Source organism: Solanum lycopersicum, chromosome 3 (assembly GCF_036512215.1).
Source record: "Solanum lycopersicum chromosome 3, SLM_r2.1".
NCBI lineage: Eukaryota > Viridiplantae > Streptophyta > Magnoliopsida > Solanales > Solanaceae > Solanum > Solanum lycopersicum.
The window spans coordinates 61,530,903-61,553,412 of record NC_090802.1 but is presented as its reverse complement, the minus strand read 5'-3'; the positions used below and the strand labels follow the sequence as shown (position 1 = coordinate 61,553,412).

The 22,510-nt window shown below is 30.6% G+C and overlaps 2 protein-coding genes and 1 long non-coding RNA gene across 3 annotated transcripts; 1 reads left to right on the top strand and 2 right to left on the bottom strand.

The window, feature by feature from the left end:
• The first annotated feature begins 215 nt into the window (after nt 1–215).
• Nucleotides 216–3,074, top strand: LOC138347711 (hexosyltransferase GAUT11-like). The gene is made up of 3 exons (XM_069296022.1): nt 216–317; nt 1,705–2,972; nt 3,026–3,074. Exons 1-3 carry the CDS (start codon nt 216–218, stop codon nt 3,072–3,074), a joined length of 1,419 nt encoding a protein of 472 aa, XP_069152123.1.
• LOC138347304 (COBRA-like protein 4) lies at nt 2,642–4,892 on the bottom strand. Its single transcript, XM_069295308.1, has 6 exons — nt 4,635–4,892; nt 4,457–4,536; nt 3,932–4,388; nt 3,710–3,857; nt 3,403–3,638; nt 2,642–3,306 (listed from the first exon to the last, which is right to left on the bottom strand). The coding sequence occupies exons 1-6, from the start codon at nt 4,690–4,692 to the stop codon at nt 3,083–3,085; spliced, it is 1,203 nt and encodes a 400-aa protein (XP_069151409.1). The 5' UTR covers nt 4,693–4,892; the 3' UTR covers nt 2,642–3,082.
• A 16,107-nt stretch (nt 4,893–20,999) lies between these two features.
• On the bottom strand, nt 21,000–21,522 carry LOC104646596 (uncharacterized). The gene is made up of 2 exons (XR_740719.4): nt 21,412–21,522; nt 21,000–21,330 (listed from the first exon to the last, which is right to left on the bottom strand). It is a non-coding gene; the product is annotated as an uncharacterized lncRNA (long non-coding RNA).
• Nucleotides 21,523–22,510: the final 988 nt, after the last annotated feature.

Sequence of the window (22,510 nt, the reverse complement as noted above, 5' to 3'; positions counted from 1 at the left end):
TATCGTGCTGATTATTTTGAGAAAATGGTGGTATTAGATCCTGTGTACTTGACTACCACTGCTGCTGTGCATTATACACAGCTCATCCTCTTTTTTTATGACAAGGGAAACCCACAACCGCTACCCTTTGGGTATGCACATGGTAAAACCCGGCTCCTATGCAATAGCTTGAAAACCACACAAGAGAGATAATCCGCACTAGCAAGCCCGGTGCAATGGGCTCAAGCCAGAAAGCAAATCTCTTGCTTATGCTGGCATCGAACTTGAGACCTCCAACATGGAAGTCTCAAGCCCAAATCACTGGGCCACCCCGAAGGGTAGCTCATCCTTGCATCTCTCTATATACCTAGATTTGCTTCTTGTCTTTTACCATTCCTTTCTCCCTTCCGCTAGAATGGAAACAATCCACCTCCAACTTATTTCCCATCACACCAGCAATTGGTCCCTGCTCCCAACATAGTCACAGTTTTTTGTCTTTTTATTTTCCCTCTATTTTCTTTTTCTGAATACCCGCTTCCTGAAACAAGGATTTAGTCGACATCCACTTCAACTTCTACCTTGACTGTCACTTGGAAAGAATATATATGGCTGACACGCTTGCTATGAAAGTCTTATCTGATAAAACCAACACAAAAGTATTGACGGTAGAAGTGTTATAGATTTATAATTAAATATGGATTTTTGGGTGTGACTTGTTTAGATTACTTGACCTAAACTGTAGTCCCATTTTTCATTTGGTGCACTTTATTAAGGAAAAGTTTCTACACAGGGAAGCCATATCTTGGCTTTTCCATTTTTGAGGAATAAACGTGGGGAAAATGTTTCTACAGAAAAGTAAATGGGTTCCACGAGAGGCATATACAGTGCATTAAAATTATTTTTCAAATATATTAACACCATTTCTGATTAACTAAGGATGAAAAATTGAAAATGGGACCTGTTTTGGGTCAGAGAAGTAAATAAAGTGTTAACCCCATTCAGTAATTCGATGGTCTCTCATTACTAGATCACCCTTTGACGACATCATTATAAAATGTAACCCATGTTCCTAATACTTAGCTTTGGAAGTGATAAAGCTAGATTAATTTATCTACTTCACTCCACTTGCTACTTTCTAGCCCTTTTCACCTATTGCTGTTTTTAATTCTTTTTGATAATTTCTCAATACAAATGTTAAATGTCCGTTTGTTAGCAATTCTAGTTCTTTTAATGTTAAAATATGCAGAAGCATAGAATGTGCCATGAGTCCTTGTAGTTGGCACATCTGTTTGAGTTGACAGGTCTTCTAAGTCTTGTATAGAGAATCTTTCCAGGAACAACAATATCCATTTTATTCATTACGTGGTGTAAGAGCAAGGACTTAACAATTGGTAAAAGTAACTAAGTTCTTTTTGAAGTTGCATTCTATAAACATAAAAGAACTGCAATGATGGATTAGTTTGTTAACTGTGTAATTGTTGACTAGTTCACCTATTAAAATGATGACCCTAATGAGAATTGCGATGTTGTTTACCTATACTTTTGTATGGTTTGTTGTATTCACCAATGTACGATTATACAGATAGAGATCCAAGTTCAAAAAAATGATTATACAGATAGAGTTGACCTTCACTGGATGGATTGGCTGAGTTCCATCTTATTTTATTTTAAAATTCTAAAGTACTTTGATAATCACAACTGGCTTAATATTTTTCATTGTCCCAGGAAAGAGAGTCTAGGAATGAGCAGGTTGTGCATGAGCGTATGAATCTCACACAAGAGATGTTAAGTGTTAATTCATATGCCAGACAAATAGCAGAGCAAACAACACTAGCCAAAGCTTACATCATTATAGCAAAAGAGCACAACAATCTTCATCTTGCATGGGAGCTGAGTACAAAGATAAGAAGTTGTCAACTTTTACTCTCAAAAGCTGCAATGAGAGATGAGCCTATTTCTCTAGATGAAGCTGAGCCAAACATAAGAAGTCTATCTTCTCTCATCCTTAAGGCACAGGATGCCCATTATGATATTGCTACCACTATGATGACAATGAAATCACATATTCAAGCTCTTGAAGAGCGTGCCAATGCTGCATCTGTTCAAAGTATGATGTTCGGACAGTTGACAGCCGAGTCTCTGCCAAAGAACCTGCACTGCCTAGAAATGAAGCTCATGACTGATTGGCTTACAAAAAAGTCACTGCAGGATTTTGCTGATGAGAGGAGAAACTCACCTCGTTTAGTAGACAATAACCTGTATCACTTCTGCATATTTTCAGATAATCTGTTGGCAGTTTCAGTCGTTATCAACTCAACTGTGGCCAATGCTGATCACCCTAAGCAGCTAGTTTTCCATATCGTAACGGATTCAATACACTATGGAGTGATGCTGGCTTGGTTCCTGAACAATGACTTCAAAGGTTCTACAGTAGAAGTACAGAATATTGACAACTTCACTTGGTTGAATTCATCTTATTCTCCTGCTGTAAAGCAGCTAATGTCCACAGATTCCAGGAAGTATTATTTTGACGGATCTCAAGATACGGGTGTTGAGCCAAAGTTCCGGAATCCAAAATATATACATTTGTTGAATCACCTTCGGTTTTACATCCCTGAGATTTACCCGCAGTTGGAGAAGATTGTTTTCCTCGATGATGATGTTGTAGTTCAGAAGGATCTGACACCTCTGTTTTCGCTGGATTTGCATGGAAATGTGAATGGAGCAGTAGAAACTTGTCTTGAAGCTTTTCATCGTTATTACAAGTATCTCAATTTTTCAAATCCACTCATCAGCTCTAAGTTTGATCCCCAGGCCTGTGGATGGGCATTTGGTATGAATGTTTTTGATTTGATTGCTTGGAGGAAAGCAAGTGTCACTGCCCGATATCATTATTGGATAGAACAAAATGCTGATAGGACTATTTGGAAGCTAGGAACCCTTCCACCTGGACTATTAGCTTTTTATGGAATGACTGAGCCACTTGATCGGAGGTGGCATGTGTTGGGATTAGGTTATGACGTGAATGTTGACAATCGCCTGATAGAGAGTGCAGCAGTGGTTCACTTCAATGGAAACATGAAGCCATGGCTTAAGCTACGCATCAACAGGTATAGGCCTTTGTGGGAACGATATGTAAATCAGACGCACCCACACCTTCAGGATTGTCGTTGAAGTAGACCCTTCGAGGGAAAGCCCAACCTTTCTTCAGTGCAAGTGTTTTTCTGTCCTTCTCAAGTGTTAAATCTGAGTGGACATTTCCTTTTGGTCCAGCTTGCATCAGGACATCATTATATGCCTTTCTCCCATAAAACAAGGCTGTATCATCTGCATTATTAAAATATCATCAGCCTGGTGAACGGTGAAATGATCGAGTATATGTCTGTTCTGTTAATGAATCAAATAAAGGGACTTGGAGCTTACTGGTTGATAAATTGGGCATGAGAGGCTTGTATACAAAGCTGGAAACTTTAGTTGCTTTGTTGAGGTTTGGATGTTGAACGACGAGTGTCCAATGTGTATAGTTGAATCGGTAGTTGAAGTTTGTGATGGTCATCTTCACATTCCAATACTTGTTGTAGTTTGATTTAACATGCCAATGCACGTTGACAGGGCACATGTGTTTTGTGCATTGCAGCACTGGCTTATTTACTCCTTTCCTGCGATTACACTTCTCAGTTATGATCTGTTGAAGGAGAATTGTTCAAAGGTTTTATAGCTATAATCTTACATGACACAGTTGCTACTTTTACGGCAGCCACAAGAACACGAAGGACAAGGGGTGACACTTGCATTGTGAAAAGAAGACAAGGAGACACAACATGTCGGTTTGGGGGATGCTATGAACTGAGAGTAAGTGCAAACCACTCTCCATGTCACTGCATATTAAGCAGAAAGATTTCAGGCTTATGAAAACAGTATTTACTTTCAATGTATGGTTTAAAAGACTTACTCATAGCCTGTGTTATTCTTCGACCGTCAGGTGTTATGAAACGAGTGGGACGGATGATTTTAGCAGGACCACAAGTATAGCCACCACCTGGAGCAACAAAAGTGAAATTTTTAGGAAGTTTCACTGTCCTGTTTGTAGTCCCAGCAGCGCCTACGGCTATCTGAAATGCAGAAAGAGCAGCAGAAGAGTCCTTTCCCATCGATGCTATAACGCCGCCTTTACAGCAGTTAGCAATTTGCTGGTTATAAGGGGTATTTGGCAGCAAGTCAACAATTGCAGGCTTTTTCTCACAGCTGTGAGGAATGTTGCCTCTGAACTTTGAACAATCCCCTTGATCTGTAGCTTGTGCTCCCATCATGGCCCAAATCACCTCATTCTTTGCCCATGTCCATCCTAAAGTCCATCCAGGGCTCACAATTGGACGATACATTTGGAAATTGTTCATTGTCACTACTGCCTGAAATTCGAAAAATTCATCAACTTTAAAATCTCAAACTAGTAATAATAGTTCCAAGTTATACTTACCACATAACCATCAGGGGTCCAAGATATCACATCCCATTTGATTGTTATATTTCCATTTGGATCCAATGCGTCATATGCAGCTGTAATTCGAATTTTTTTTTAAAAAAATCAATTTTAAAAAAAATATGAATGCAATAGAAGGTCTAAACATCTCCATTTCAACAATATAATGAATTACCTGAACGAGAACATAGCACAAAAAACAGAAACACTATGGTATATGAGTTCAAGGACATGTTGGATAGTGTAATAGAAATTATGTTAAGCTTCTCTATAATATCTATCGGTCTTCACAACAGAATATCTCGTTACATCAATATATTTTCCCTAGTTTGAGATGCAATTGCTCATATCTATGTCATTGTATCTATTTAAAAATACTACTAATAATAAATAATAACAAAAAAAAAATAGAAAGTAGAAAATGCAGAAGTATGGAATAAAGAAATCATTGAGGCAGCTTCCTAGAGAAATACTCTGCATGCAATTGTCAAACAACTATTAAAGAGTTGACTTTGACTTGCAGCGAAGACTTTAGACTTTTTGTATTCTCTTCGTTCCTATTTAGTTGTTTGGAAAAAACTTTACACCACTCTAATAACAAAATTAAGTAATATATATATCTTACATGACAACTAAATTGGAATGGAGAAAGTATACATGTCTTAAAAGAAATTATTTTTTCAGTTTGTTTATCATACTTTTTTTAGATCTATTTTAAAAGAATGCGTCTTTTTTTCTTGACAGTATTGTACTTTCAACTTTTCATATGACATGTTTAAAATTGAAATTTTGATATATTTTACATATCTTTAATTTAAGATCACGGGATTTAAAGGTATTCATTGTTTTCATAAATTTCGTACTAAATTAATACAACACAAACAAAATGCTCCCTTCGTCCAACAATACTTGTTCACTATACTAAAAATAGATTTCTAATAATACTTGTCTAATTTATAAAATTTATAATAATTTTACACTTTATTTCTAATTTATCCTTATTCCTATAACATTTTTCAAAACATTGTATTAATTATATTCAGAAAATGATAAAGTAAAATTATCATTCTGTTGGCTTGAAAAAAAGAGTAAAATGGAGTCAGTAATAATGCTCATTACGTTGTTCAATTGAACTACACCGAATTGGTCTTTTTATTTTTCTTTAGAAAAAGTCTCGTAAAAGGATCAAACTTTATAATATTTTGAACAGTTAAAAAACTAAATTCGATAAACTATATAGCTAAGGAATTATTTTATATCTATTTTAATAGTTTAGGAACTATTTATGACATTTCTTCATAATAAACTCCTATAACTCATAATAGAAGTCAAAGACATTTCACTTGAACAATTCCAAGAGCCAGCAAGTGTTGAGAAGATGAAGAGATCAGGCTTGAAGAGCTAATAATTAGAGGATAAAGTAAGCTATAATTTGAAGATCATCAAAGTTTGTCACAAATCCTTCATACATAATAAATTGTTAATTTAATTCTAGAGAGCAAACCATCAGACTATGTAGTACTTCATTCATTCTAATTTATGTGACACTATTTGACTTGATATAAAATTTAAAAGATAATTAATAATTGAGACCTCATTAATTTAAATTCAGATATAAAAATAACACACTTCATCGGATGATTATTTAGTGCTCGTTTGGATATAGAATTGTTACAATATTCGAATTTGAAAATTTTCAAAACCAAAATCACATACAAAATTTAAAGGCAATTCAAATTGGTTTCATATCTAAACATGACTTTAATTTTTAAATCTCATTTTCAACTTGCAAATAAATATTAATATTTAAAAGAAATTTCACAATTTTATATGCAAAACCCTACTAAAATTCAAATATATTAATAAAAATCTAAGATATTTTTTCTATACTAACACACAAAAGATATTCCAAAATTATTTGAAAAACAAAACTCCTTCCAAATGACTATATGAATCCTGCGGTGAGCTTTCGATATTTTGATCGGGAATCACAGAGTTCAATTGTTTGATGATTGGTAGTAGATATCAAATATCAAAATTTTAAATTCTAATTTCGATAATTGATAAATTAAACTTCAATTTAATATGGTATTCGATAATATCGTATTGGAATTGTAGTCGATTGTATTACAAAATTAACACTATTTCTTCAATCAATTCTATTTTTTTACGTGGAGACAAAATATAATAAAAGATCAACAAGTAAGAAGACATCAAGAAAAATAAATTGATATAACTAAAAGACATATATTTAAGTTGTTAATGTTTATTCTTTAACTTTCTCTTTAGATTCATACTGATGAGTAATGGACATGTTAATATACGATCTTCAAAGTAAATAATTCGATATTTAGGAAATATAGGATACCAAATAGTACTAATATTCCATACCTTAATTAAATTCGAATACCATAATTTTAAAATTTTATTCTTGAATATCATACCAAATATATAAAAACTTTGATTTGTTTCAATAATTTAATTTTCGGAAAAAGGTCAAAATTACCTCTGAACTATGTGAAATAAACTACTTGTACCCTTCGTTACATTTTGGAATAAAAAATGCTCCTATTGTTATCCTAAGAGATTTATTTTTATTGACTTGATAAGCCACGTGAGATCAATCCTTCCATCTAAATATTGTCAATTAAGATTTATTATAAAAAAACTAAACTTTTAACGGTGATAATAATCGATACAAAAGCCCAAAAAAATCATCATACTATTCGAAGATTGAGGAACTCAATTATTCAATAAGCGCTAATAAAGGAGACGGTCCCCAATGTCGAAACAAAAAAGGTACAAGGTCAAAATAGTCCAATTGCATACGAATGTAAAAAAGTACAAGGTCAAAATAGTCCAATTGCCAATCAATGGCTACAACAAAATATGGGCCCACCGAAGAGGCCACACAGTGTAAACTTTTTCTACTGATGATTCCACTTTTAGTCTTCCTACGGGTCTTCTGAATCACCCTCTCTTCCGATGAAAACGCGGCATCTATCTTATCTCATTTTATGTGACTTATTTTTTTTAATCCGTTTCAAAAAAAATTATATGTAATTTAATTTTGATATGTTCATTTTCACTTTAATAAAATGATTTATAACTATACAAGTTTTTGTCTTTGATTTTAAACGATAAGTTTCAAAATTCTTTCTTTTAACAGCTTATAGAAACTTGCAAAGCGATCTTTTGCATATTTAGTAGGCGTTTGATCCTGCGATACCATCACTATATGAAATCGTGAGATAGAATTAGCGTTTGGAAAAGCAATTTTACGTTGATTCTGTCTCATGATATCATATCATGATATGTGTTTCCATATTCTCCAAATCTCATGATATAATTCGAAAATTGATCAACATGTTTATATTTGTTAAAACAACATTACATTTAGACGTACTAACCATTTATGTCATATGTAAATGGAATTTATAATCATATTATTACTTTTTAAAATTTATTATTCACACCGATATAAAATTTATCGTTTTCACCAATATATAGTCACTTTAACTCACACTAATTAATTGTTGAGTAATAAATATGTTCTTTTCATTTACTCCAACACCTAATTTATTACTTCTACCATGATTGGAAAATACATGTTCAACGTGAAAAAATTGTTCATATTATGTGAGAGAATTATATTAAAGACTAGAGTACTATAATTTATGTTTAATTTTTTTTATTGAGTTAAAGTTTGATAAATCAAAATTATATGAAATAATTATTTAAGTGAAGAACAAATAACTTTATAATAATTTATCATGCAATTTTATAATTTTATATAAGATTGAATAAATAATTAGGACTATTTCTGTAGTATTACATCTTATGAAATTTTTATGTTTATTAGAAAATATACCAACACAAAAATTTCATATCGCATATCCAAATAAAATTTTAATTTTATCTCATTATTTTATATTATGATATCATTTCATATCATATCATAATACCATATCTCATAACCAAAACGACACTTTCCCTTTCGTATCCCAAGAGGAGAATATTACTATTGCTGGTCAAACTCTCACATTTTGATTACTGAGTATCTATTTTTCTTAGAGAAGGAAACATGTGTTTGCTGAAGAGGTCTTAACAATACACGGAAAATTAATTTTATAAGCCAGTTATTGTTCAATTGAAAATTAAAAAGAAAAAAATACTTATTGTAAAGTGTTTTCCTAGTCAATTTAATTAGATGATATGTTTATTTGAGATTGAGAGGTCTGAACAAAAAGATCATGATAGACGTCTGATTTAGCTGCATCAATCCATCCATGTTTCAAGGAGGATAGTTCAGATCTCAACAGCGTAAATATTTTGAAACTTCACGTCAGATTTACCTGATGATAGCAGTAGTGAATTCAGAATTTTCAATTAAAGAATTTAAAATTTATATAAATAGACTCATAAAGAGGAATATAATTTTCCGCCGCTATAAGGTGGCTGTGCCCCTGATCGATCGATAGCATTCGAAAAGGGAGAGAATACCGAAAAACCATAGGAATGGGTGGAATTGGAAAGCTAATCACAAGAGAAGAAAAAGAAAAGCTTTCCAACTCACCGATCCCCATAGATTTTCGAAAAACTCATCTCCAATTTCAGATCTGCTAAACTGAACCTAATTTGTGTATGTGAATTACAATGCAGAAAAGAGACCTTTTATAAGAAAAAAAAAACATGAAAAAAGTGTGGTGCGGCAGAAAGAGGTAGGAAGATGAGTTGTTATTAGGCTGGACCACTCCACATCACATATGGATAGCCATTGAGGGGACCTTCTTGCAATAAAAGTTACTCCGTACTTTTTTATAATTGATTGATCCTTTTGTAATTATGGAATGATATTTGAGTGTTTTAGATCATAATTTTAAGGTTTAAGTAGCTCTTAAAGTTATTAACATAATTTACTTAGACGCTCAATTAAATCTTATACCTATTAATACCTCTAACATCTTGAATTCGAACCATTTGAACATTTTTTTAAAAAAAATAAACTAAAAATAGTGGGTGTGTAAAATACAATCGCGCTGACATGTCAATTTGATCAATTAAATAATGACATGTGTTATTTTTTAATCCAAAGTTATTTTAAACATTATATTATAAAGTAAAAAAAAAAATATTTTAAAGTAAAAAAGATGAAAAGAAAAACTTAAACTTAAATCACCTACTTCCCCTGCCTTTCACTGAAACCCAAAACATACATTTTCCTCTAACCCCTTTAATGGTGACCCTTCCTCTCTCTACACAATGTTATCTTCTATCCGACAATTTTTTCTTTTTATTAGTTTTTTATTAATTATAACTTTTTACTTTATCTCGTTTTTTAGGTAGAGAAAGATGAGGGAAAAAATCTCTCCAAAAAATTTATAAATTTCATTTGTATTTGTAGAAAAAAATAGAATTATTTTGATCTTTTTATGTTTCATAATCAATTAACTTTTTTGGATGAAGAAAACATCCTTACATTAGGCCAATATACATCAATTTAAAGTCAAAACAACACATTCACAATAAATCAAATAACTTCAATAAAAATTTGAGCAAAGTTAATAATTGATAGAAAAATCCTCCAATAAATTCAAACAACTGGACATCAATTTAACACTAAATTACTAAATTAACAGCAAAGATACAAACTCCAAATTTTAAGTCTTTATAAATTAAACATGAATGAAAATGACGATAGTAATGGTAGAATGATGGTTTCAATGGTGGTGCAATCAATCCTAATACGAATGGCAATGGGGCCAAAAATATAACAATAATTGTGCTAAAAAAAAGTTAAGTATCCGGAGAAAATAAGAGGAAGAGATAGTAGGAAGGAGTGCCAAAAAAGATGAAGAAATATTAGGTTTTTTTCAAAAAAAAAAAAAGGTCCAATTTAATACCTTCACGCGCCTAAAGGGTGTGGATTACAACAATGTGTCAGATACAAAAAATGTTCAAATTTGAAATGGTTGAAGTGTTTAATAGGTACAAGCTTTAGTTGAGATGTCTAAGTGAATTGTGTGAACAACTTTAAAGGACCTCACATGACTTAAGCCTAATTTTAAATTAACGATATCATGTAAAATAGGACGGGAGTACATATTTTACTCAATTATCAGAGATTACTATAAATTGTAATCAAACATGATACTTGATGTGCTAAATCTTATAAATAGTAATTAAAATATTATTAAACACAATAGTATCAATATTTTATCTGTTCATTTTTATTTGTCATATTATATTTTTTGAAAGTCAATTTGATTAATTTTTAAAGTTAAATTAGATTACTTTAATTTGATATTTTAAATTAAAAATTTAAATATTTTAAAAACTATACAAAAAATACTATAAATAGTAATTATTTTTCACATATTAATATGATAAAAAAAATGTATTATAAAATATTGATCAATTTTTTTATAATTTTACTTAATTTTTTTTTTAAAAAAAATGGACAGAGATAGTAATTCACTATCTAATCAGCTACTATTAAATAACCCCGAGTGCATTCTCATACGCCTATTCGTGCCTTGAGTAATACTCTGGTCCCCTTTTACTAACTATGGAAAATTAGTTAGGGTTCGATCATATTTTGTCATCAAATTTTTTTTAAAAAAAAATTATTTTTAAAATGAAAAATAGTATTTGAGAATTGAAGTAGAGTTTGATTATGAATACAAATTGAAGCTTCTTTTGACTTTTTCTGTGAGTAATTTAAAGTGAAAAAATATTTTCAAATTCTTAAAAAATTTGATTTTAATTATAGTTAACGTCAAAAACACACCATAATCTTATATATATATATATATATATATATATATATATATATATATATATATATATATATATATATATATCAGATTTTGATTAAGCACATGTATAAGAATATCCTCAGAATATTCGTCTACTGAATGTAACGTGGGACTCATGTTAGGGCAGACTCAAGGTAATCGGGGGCTTAAAGTGCGGCTTAAAATATAAATAAACTGTATATATATACATATTCCCACAAGCAAATTGGAATTAAGCAAATATAATTGTTGACTTGATATGCACAAAATTCAATAAAAAAAATCTTTTTGTCTTGGAACCCTTTTAAACTTATTATACTGAACATATTTATCATAACTACAACATGTTAATAAAGGCAAATTATTTAAAACAAGAGCAAATAATAAATAATATTAAAAGATGAAAGTATATAACCCAATACAATTACAAGAAATGTGAGCTTTAGTTATTCACTCAAGCGTCCTCCAAATGTCTTCAAAGTGTTTCATAAACTAAAGTTACAATATAAACATTTATGCCTTTATATATATTGTTACATAAAACAACATATAATTATCATAAACTAACATATTTAACCATTATATCATATGAATAACGTTGTTAAAAAATATCCTTTAAACTTATGATTTTAAGTCTGTCATAATGACATCTCTTTCATAACTATAACATGTTATTAAGGGTACATACAAATTGGAAGAGTTAATTTTTTAAAAAATTTCTTTTCTTTAATACAATAACAAGTCATTTAGATCAACAATTTACATTGAATCCGAATAGTTATTTCTATAAAAATCTCAATGAATAATAGATAACAGCGAGAGAAAAAGGATAAAAGCCCAAAAACCCATAGGAATGGGTGGAATTGGTAAGCTAAGGGAACACATATAAAAAAGGAAAAGCTTACCGACCCACCCATTCCCAAAAGTTTTTGTTGGGCTCAACTCCCATTTCAGTTTAGCTGTGGAAGCCTTTATTAAGTTGTAACATTTTTTGTATGGCATTTAGGAAGAGTCATGTTTGATAAGGGACTTGGCTACCTACTTATGTATATAATATATATATATATATATATTGTATACTGTATAGTTGATAAGGTTGACATTTTTTCATTAAATTTTGAGATAAAGCTTGGTTTTTTGTTTGTTAGTGTTGAGGTTTTGATTTTTGTTACACTAATTAGAATCTTCGACCAAGACAAAATGTTCTATTTCTAATAGATATAAAAAAATTGTTTTGAATTTCTTTATCTTATTTAATTATATTGCAAGTTATTTTTGGGACAAAAGTATTTATTGACGGAGAAGAATTTTTTAATATTTATAATTGCTATAGATTTTAATTTTCATAGTTCGCTTCAACTATTCAATTTTGTATAATTGTATAAATTCATTTATACAATTATAATTTGTATAATAAGATCTGTATCTGTATAATTATAAGTATAGAAGATGAAAATATATTTATTTGTATCTATCGCTTTATACAAACACAAACACATTTTATATTGATATATATAAAATGACTAATTGTATATCGAAAATAGTTAATTGTATATCGAATCAGATAAAAAAACAAGGAGATGTTTGTTGTGAACTACAATTAAATAAACTATAACTATAGTATTTAATTTAAATTCATTTTTATCCAAACAAATTTAAATTGAATTTTAATTCAATTGTGTTATATTAATTCATTATAACCCGCCTAAATTTTAGGGAACCTGCTTTACTCAAGTGGAGTGAGCTGATTTTACTTGGGACTCTAACACTCCAACCCCATTCATTACAAGTCAGCTCCTTTTGTTTTCTTGTCAACAAACAAGTCATCTGGTCTTTCTGGCGTCTGGTGGCGGTGCCTTGGATCTACTACTTCCTCCGTTCGTTCAGTCTATTTTTTTTTTTACAAAAAAGAAAATTACAAAAGTTTTTATCTTATTTAAAACACATTCATCTTAAATTAAAATAATTTTTATAATATTTTATATTTATAATATAAGAAAAAGGGTTCCAAACACTTGTTTTTAAGCCAAAAGTCTCTTAAAATTTGTTTGGTGGAAATTGGAAAATCAGTAGGGAAATGGATTGTTAGGCCACCGCTTGGATTGTCGGTCTCAAGTGCATGCAATGGAGACCTTCCCCAATTCGAATAAGCCAATAAAAAGACATGCCATAATATAATACAGCTATCCATATAATATCTTTAATCTTGATATAATATAGGAATGAGTGTTTTTTACCTATCAAATTGACTTAATTCAGTGTAAAGATCAATAGCTGTTGCAGACTCTGAAAACTCACGGACACCATTTGATTTCAAAGTCCGTGTCCAAGCTCGATAAATTCGCCTATGTTCTCAGTGTTATTTATGGAACAATTAAAAAGTCATACTACCTTTTCATAATTTAATTGTTAAGATAAGACACCTGAATCTAACTCAACTCAAAAGGGAAAGGTTTGTTCAAGTCCAAGATCAAATTCCCATCCAAAAGAAAGCATGAACAACAACTTGGGATGGGCCTCGCTCCGATATCATGTTAAGATATTATATCTAGGCCTAACTCATTCCGAAAAATTTGCTTATGAGGGGAGGTTTGTCCAAATCCATATAAGACGGACTAAATTTCCAGTCACTACAACCTCTGTTGTTCGGGTGAGCATTCTGTTATGAGCACTTTGTGCACATTGGACAAACCCCACTGTCACTGTGATAGCCTGCAAACCACACAGAATATGATAACAGACATTTAACACAACGATGCTTCAATTCTTGCACGATTTGATTCATTAGTCTTCACAAATCTTGTCGTGAAGTGCATATTGTAAAACTTATTAGTACATTCCTGTTTATCAGTAATTACCACAACAGAACAACCAGAGTTGGATTATATGGTGCCGGCGGAATTTGGAAGAAATGGATAAGATTCAGGAGATGGCATCACACACAGATTTCCATTGAAATACGCCCTCTGAGGGTTCTTTAGTGCAATTGTTTTACCATCCTTCTCAAGTGTTAAATCTGAGTGCCTATTTCCCTTTGGTCCAGCTTGCATAAGGATATGAATTATATGGCTTTCTCCCATAAAACAAGGTTGTGTCATCTGCATAGTTAAAATATCATCAGCCTAATGAACGGTTTATAAAACAAAACTGGAAACATGAGTCACGTTGTTGAGGTTTGGATGTTGAACGACAAGTGTCCACTGTGTATAGTTGAAGTTTGTGATGGTCATCTTCACACTCCAATCAATCTTGTTGTAGTTTGATTTAACATGCCAATGCACATTAATAGGACACATTTTGTGCATTGCTCGGTTATAGCTAGGGCCAATTTTCACTTGCATCAGCACATTCATAACAGAGAAACTATTACTACTACTAGTACTAATTGAAGATATGAACTAAAATCTTACCTGACACAGTTGCTACTGTTGCGGCAGCCACAAGAACACAAAGGACAAGGGGTGATACACAGCATGTTGGTTTTGGAGCGGCTAAGAACTGAGAGTCACTCTCCATGTAACTGCGTATAGTTCATTATTTACTTCCAAACTTGTGTGGAAAATAAAACTTTACTCATAGCCTGTGTCACTCGTCGACCATCATTTGTTACGAATTGAGTGGGGCGGATGATTTTAGCAGGACCACAAGTATAGCCACCACCTGGAGCGACCAAAGTGAAATTTTTGGGAAGTTTCACTGTAGTGTTTGTTTGTATTCCCAGCAGATCCTACACATATCTGAAATGCAGAGTGAGCAGCAGAAGGGTCCGTTCCCATAGATGCCATAACACTGCCCGTGCAGCAGTTAGCAATTTGTTGGTTTTAAGGGGTATTAGGCAGCAAATCAACACAATTGAAGGCTTTTTCTCACAGCTGTGAGGAATAATGCCTCGGACCTTTGAACAATCCCCTTGATCTGTAGCTTGTACTCCCATCATGGCCCAAATCACCTCATTCTTTGCCCATGTACTCCCATCATGGCCCAAATCACCTCATTCTTTGCCCATGTCCATCCAGGGCTCATAATTGGACGATACATTTGGAAATTGTTCATTGTCACTACTGCCTGAAATTCGAAAAATTCATCAACTTTAAAATCTCAAACTAGTAATAATAGTTCCAAGCATAACTATCATGGGTCCAAAAAATCAAATCCCATTTGATTGTTATGTTTCCCTTTGGATCCAATGCGTCATAGGCAGCTGCAGTTACAAGTAAAAAACTTCCAATTAGACTATATACAGAAGCTATCAAGCATGAATTTTGCATGTTGAGAGAGCTAATGTTGGGATTAAATTGCAGTACCTGCACAAGAAGCATAAATGTATATGAGTTCCAAAAAATGTTGGACTCCATGATGAAATACAAGAGCAGCTTATCTTCTGCAGTAGTAAAAGATGGAGTTGACTTTGGCTTGTTATGAAGACTTCTTTTTTTGTTGTCCGATTAAATCCAAATGCACTGTCGAAAAGTCGCACTGTGTGCATTCCCCAAGCCAAAGTAGAATCAAAAGAAATACTTCTATAAATTACTAGTAATGTTGCTTTCATCGGTTCAAAAGTATTTTTTAATAAAACTTTCTCCAACACATCCAAGAGGACGTTTGTGAATACATGAATAATTTATTTCTCCATGATGAGACGTCATATATATTCAAAAATAATTGCCCAAAAGGGCTATTGCAAAGTTACTGGATACAAGGCAAGTGAAATTCTTAGCAAGTACAAATTTAGTGAAGTTTGGAAAGATGCTCCTTAACTTCGGCCTCTGTAAACTGAGGAACTTCATCTGTCATGTTACATTTTTCTTCAAAATCCATCTCAAGAGCCTGTAGAAAATCCTCGTCTATCTCCTCTTGTCCTTGCATTCTTCGTTCTGCTCTAATCCAATCTTTCAAACACTCTGTCCTTTCAACCGATTCATCACCCAATAAGTCCTCTTTCTCCCATATTTGCACCTCATCCTGTTTAAACACTTTCTCTAGCGAAATAGTAGACACAGGAACTGCTAGTACATCACGTGCCATTCTTGAAAGTAACGGAAACTTCTTCGTGTTCCCTTTCCACCATGCTAGTAGATCAAATTCAGACTCATCAATATCATATTGTTGCTCCAGATACACACTCAGCTCATTAGAATTAGCTGATCGTTTCGATTCATGTGACATTACAACTTGTTGTTTCCAAAATTCGCAACCTGGAAAACGCTTAGATGTTGTTGATGAAGCAGAAGAGCTAGGAGCAATTGGGGCCTGTTTGGGTTCAGCTGCAACTTCATAACCTGAATAAATCTTATTAGCTAATTTCAATAAATCATCTTTATGAGAACACAAATCTTTTTCACCATAGTTCAAATCCAAATTCTGATATAAACATTTCAATGACATTTCTATATGCTCTAATTTCATCATAGGGTCTAGCAGTGCACCAAGTAAATATATAGGATGTACAGGGATAAAATGTTTGATAAATTCAGCTTTCATATCAGGCAAAAACTCACTAAAGAATAGATTATCCTTATATTTTAAGAATATCGAAGATATGTCACTCAAATAAACAAGTACGGAATTACAGGTAGGATTATAAGAACCAGAAAAATGTGAAACGGCACTATGAAACTTTTGTAAACAATCAACCAACACTTCACAGATATTCCAATTTATGTCAGTCTTTTCATAATAATCATCATTATTCATAGATTTAATTTCATCATCGTCAGCAGCATCAGCAACAATAGCTTCATTGAAAGCTTCTGTAAGAATATCTTTCTGTTTCAAAGCGCGGACCAACATATCATAAGTAGTATTCCATCTAGTCGGAATATCAAGTATTTGAGATTTCATTATGTGTTTATCAGCTAAACACCTTCTGCTAAATTCTGTATTTCTATAACTACAACATATAATATAACGCATCGCTCTTCTTATTTTCTTAATTTCAGATTCAAAATGAGTAATTCCATCTCTAACAATTGAATTCAGAATCTGACATGCGCATCTAACACTTTTATGATTCAATTCCCGCCCAGCTGATTCGTTAGTATTCTTACTCATTTTGTCTTTAAAATACCAATTCACAGCAAATACCCTATCATTTATACTGTAACTATACATCAATTTAGCCATTATCTTAATAACTGTATCAACATTGCGAAACTCCTTAGTTAATCCTGTTTGATATGCTAAAATCCGTTTTTGCATAATAAAGTTATCATCAATCCAACAAGCAGTGAAGCATACAATGTCTATTCCTGGCCATTCAGTGGGAACTATGTCAATACCTAATGCTACACTACAAGAAAGAGACTTAAAATTTTCAATGAGATGACTTCGACACTTAAAAAACGGTTTTCTGATTTCCGATATGATAACTCTCCTAGGAATAGGCTTATACGCTGGAAAATGAGCATACCGCATATAAATTACAAGAGATCTTATGAAATTTCTAGTGTAAAGTATTTTGATTCAACACATAACAATTTAACAAGTTCAGCACGATCAATTTCTTCTGAATATTCAGCGGGATAGTAGAAAATTTGAATGTTTTTTTCTAGAGAATCAGTGAAACTCGTACTGTAAAGTGCCTCAACAATTATAAATTTAGCTAGTTCCCATCTGTCACGTTTTTGACAATATTTAAATTGTTCACCAGTATTAGGATCAATTTTGAATTGTACAGCATTACTATCACAACTTTCATTAACAGAATCAACATCATCATGAGCACGCATAATTTTTAGTCGTTTATTACTGGGTGATGCAGACATTGTTAGATAATTAATTAATCAAACGAGAGAGAAAAAAAAAATGTAGAGATGAAACGATTGTACCAAATTTGACGAAACACAACAAAAATATGTAATTAAAATAAGCTTGGTGTAAGAAAGAGTTTTACTTTATCAAATTTTCTAAATATTTTTAGTTAGAGTCATAACTTATATTTTTTATATAAAACAAAACTTTTTCTTACACTTTATTAAGTGTATAAAGTAGAACTTTTGCTTATACTTGATAAAGTGGAAGAAAATTTCTTAATTTGTAAAAAATTGGAACTTTAAATGGTAGCCTAGTAAAAAAATAATTGAAAAAAAATTGGAACTTTAAATGGTAGCCTAGTAAAAAAATAATTGAATGATTAGCATTGTGTTTGGGAGGACAATTATAATAAATGGTATTTCCTTCATGTATAATTTCGTCATCTCAATAAATTGAAACTTCAATTTTAGGGGTAGAAGACATTTTTTTATATATTGAAATGAAGAAAAATAGAAGACTTTATGTTGTAGTTGCTATCAACTATGTTTAAACGTCCTTAAATAGAGATTGGAAGATTTTTCAGAATAAAAAAATAAAAATATATTATGTAGCTTTTTTCCTTTTTATGATATGTCAAATCATATAATTGTACAAAACTTTGAAAACGCTTCTTCAAAGTGTGAAATATATTCCTCTTATAAAGTGTAAGCTTTTCTTTCACTTTATAAAGTGTAATAAAATGTTCCACTTGTAAAGTGGAAAAAAATTCCTTTATATTAAAATACACATTAAGACACTAACGAAAAACGTCTAGAAAATTAGATAAAGTGAAATTTTTTTCTTCCACTAAACTTATTTTTGTTACATACTAAATAATGACTTATTTTGATTACTTTTATATTTTTGTGACTTATTTAGGTTCCGAACTTGCTACTTCACTTTTAGCTTATCAAGTTTTTATTTTTTGAATGTTATTTAACACAAATTCTGACTTAACATCTCTATTTGGATGGTTTTTTCTTATTTTGGTTTTAAAATAAGTATTTAAAAATGTTATTTTATTTTTTACTTAAACACAATAAAAATGCATTGATTTAAGAACATTTAAAATGAGTAAATTCAAATAGATTAAAGTTGTAATTTTTATTATTTTCATCTTATTAAAATGAAAAAGATTATAACTTACAACATTTTTGAATAATTTTTGAACATTAGAATTTAAAATACTTAGTTTAGCTCTAAAGAATAATTAAATTAATTCTCGTGAAATTTAAAATGACAAGTAAAACTAAATGGTAGGAGAATAATGGGGATAACTATTAAGAATTAATTATGAGTTTGTTACAACGAATGTGTTCAAGAAATTTTTTCCTATGATGTTTATTTATGGATAATTTTTGACATCAATTGATCAACCTAAAAAGTAAGAAATGTTTGGAATATAGTATAACTTATTGAAATGAATGTATATGATTAAAATAAATGATATATTTTTTATATGAGTTAAACTATATGAAGTTTTATGTGTTAAACTAGATGAAGTTTTAAATAATATGAGTTAAACTATATGAAGTTTTATCAATATTTAAGAAGCATGTTTTGGATGATTTCTATCTTTTTTTATTATTTTTATTTATCTACTATCTCAAAAATAATTTTTCACTTCTGCTTTTCACATTTTATGTTTCAAGAAAAGATTTTTAAGATTTTTAATATTTTCTATTGTCGTAACATCCTTGACTTAATTAGCCAATGTTGACTGATTTTTTAAGTCTTAAGATCTGTATTTATAAAATATTGATACGGACGAATATTGATATTATTTATTACAAGCTTGATGAGTTAATTTACTTGGTAATATTAGATTCACCTTTGGGCTACTATTACATTTAAGCATAATATATATATTAGATTTTAAATTTGGTTTCAAATTTTAATTTTGACCTTTAACTTTCATAATGTACAAATAGACACTTTAACTATCCTATCTTTCAATAAAATAAACACGCGATTTTGAAGCCAAATTGCGTGAAATGCAAATTCTCTCACATGTATTAGTGAGTCAATCAGTGACTGCCAACTAATTAAACATTTTACGCGTCTTTTTTAAAAAAAAAAAAATCTTACATGTCATTTTGAAATTAAAATTAATTGTAATTAATATAAAAGAGATTCATTAGGAGTAGAATATCATTTCAACATTTTTTTTAGTGAAAATTTCATATATGGCAAACTTATTAGATTAAATAACATTATATGGGTATAGTTTATCTAATTACTTTATATGGGTATAGTTTAGTTATTTTAGGTATCTTTAATTTTGTATATAATGTTTTTTTTTATATACAATTATATTTTAAAAAGTGGTTTGTAACTGAAGCGTTAAATATGCTAACAATAAATTTAGATAATGCCACAATTTTAGGGAAACGTCCCTTTTTTTAAGCTAAACGTTCAAATTCAAAAATACATACATACATATATATATATATATATATATATATATATATATGAACTTACCTTTTTTTTGTATATTTATATATGTACATGAATATATTTGTTAAACGTGACATTATATACAAGTTTCTAAATGACTTTTTATATACTCCAATAATATATAAAGTTAATATATACTAACTTCAATAATTTGTATATAACTACTACAATATACAAATTATAATCGCATATGATATTTTCCCGTCTATATAACTAAATCCAATTACTTTGTGTACATATGTATATAAAAAAAATAATGAGCCTTTCATATACAATTTCCTACTACCAGCTATTAAAACAGACATGTACATATCAATTTTTGTATATGCATATAAACTTAATATATACTAACTTCAATAATTTGTATATAACTAATAGAATATACAAATTCTAATCATATATAAAAAAAATTCATCTGTATAACTAAGTCCAATTACTTTTTTGTATATATATACAAAAAACAAAAATAACATAAATATGCAATATACTATATACAATTACTAAACATGCAATTATACTATATACAATACTTAAGTAATATTTTTTGTATATTGACATCTAATTAACCAAAAAATTGTATCTAACTTTGTGTTTTAATACAGTACCTCATGAATATTATGTTCATCAGATCCGACAACTTCAGAAGCATTTTCCTCTGATTCAATGTTTACAGCTTTCCTCTTTCTTCTTCCTTGTACTATTTTAATGCCTCTAGCATGGCATTGTTAATAGCTTGTTGAACTGCCGTAGGGTCGTTTTTTTCCTTTGATCTAAGCTCTTCCATTGTTTGTTCTTGTATAACTTGATTTGATTTTCCCAATGACCCTACATCAAACCCAAAATCTTGAGTTAACCCTATTGAAAACGATGGTAAAATGTCAACAACATTGACATGCAAAGGAATACCTCTGGTAATCCTCAAAGATGAAGATGATTCATTCATTGTGTAACCAATTTTAGATCTATCAAGAACAAAAAATCGATTATTTCATCAAAATATATGGAGAAAAAAATAAACAGAACACATATACAAATTTTGAATAAGTAAAAAAAAAGAAGAGGTAAATAACTAAAATTAAGGAGTACTTACGAAATTGACTTCAACTTTGGAAGGGAACTTCAACTTCGAGAGGGAGTAATCTAATTTTGGACAACAATTTGAATTTCAAACCGGATAGCTAGAGTATTAAATGTAGGAGAAAAATTTGGAATGTGACAAGGAGAGAGAAAATTGTTTTGTGTATAATTATATACAAAATTAGAAAATAATGTTTTTATACGATTATATAATAGGTTGTGGACCCCATTAAATATAGCAAACAAAAATAAACTATAATTATATAAGGTAAATAAATGTATCATGCCTTACATTTATAATGCGGTGGAAATCTGGAAATTGTATAGTTTGTATATTCAATTTTTCTTGGCCAGGTTATGAGTTGGTTCAGATTTTTTGTTTGTTGTTTTTTCTTCATAAGAATGAAATATCTCATTCTTCATTTTGCTCAGGAGGCAAAGATGTATATCCTTCATGTACTTTGATATTTTTATGATACAAAAGTTAGGTTGAGTCCCTACTTTAACCCTTTAATTATTTGACAGACTCAATTTAAAAGAACATTAAAATTTAAAGGAGAATCAATCATAAATTATTCACGTGAATAATTATCCTCCGACCCAACTGAATCATCCAACCGATATCGTGCAGAGATTTACGAAGTTTGTTGGTAAGATTACTTGCTACGTCGGTGGCTGCTAAAACACAAAGGGTGTCGGTGCCTATATTTTAGTCCAAACAAATTTAGGTAAACCCCCGTATATCAAGCTCCTATGTTTCCTTTTATTCTTCAAAACATATTAAATAGGAACTATTTTTTTTTATTTGATTAAACTTTCTGTTTTTACCATACATATTTAAAATTATAAAATTTAATTCTCTATTTACTCAAAGAGGTGATAGGGTCTCAATAGAGATACAGAGATCTGTAATAAGTAGATTAATTAC

Coding starts and splice junctions, on each gene's coding strand:
- LOC138347711 (XM_069296022.1), top strand. CDS start 216: ATGGGCTCAAGCCAGAAAGCAAATCTCTTGCTTATGCTGGCATCGAAC. Junction 318..1,704: donor TCACTGGGCCACCCCGAAGG/GTAGCTCATCCT, acceptor TCATTGTCCCAG/GAAAGAGAGTCTAGGAATGA. Junction 2,973..3,025: donor ACTGAGCCACTTGATCGGAG/GTGGCATGTGTT, acceptor ATCGCCTGATAG/AGAGTGCAGCAGTGGTTCAC.
- LOC138347304 (XM_069295308.1), bottom strand. CDS start 4,692: ATGTCCTTGAACTCATATACCATAGTGTTTCTGTTTTTTGTGCTATGT. Junction 4,537..4,634: donor TGTGCTATGTTCTCGTTCAG/GTAATTCATTAT, acceptor TTCGAATTACAG/CTGCATATGACGCATTGGAT. Junction 4,389..4,456: donor GGACCCCTGATGGTTATGTG/GTAAGTATAACT, acceptor TTCGAATTTCAG/GCAGTAGTGACAATGAACAA.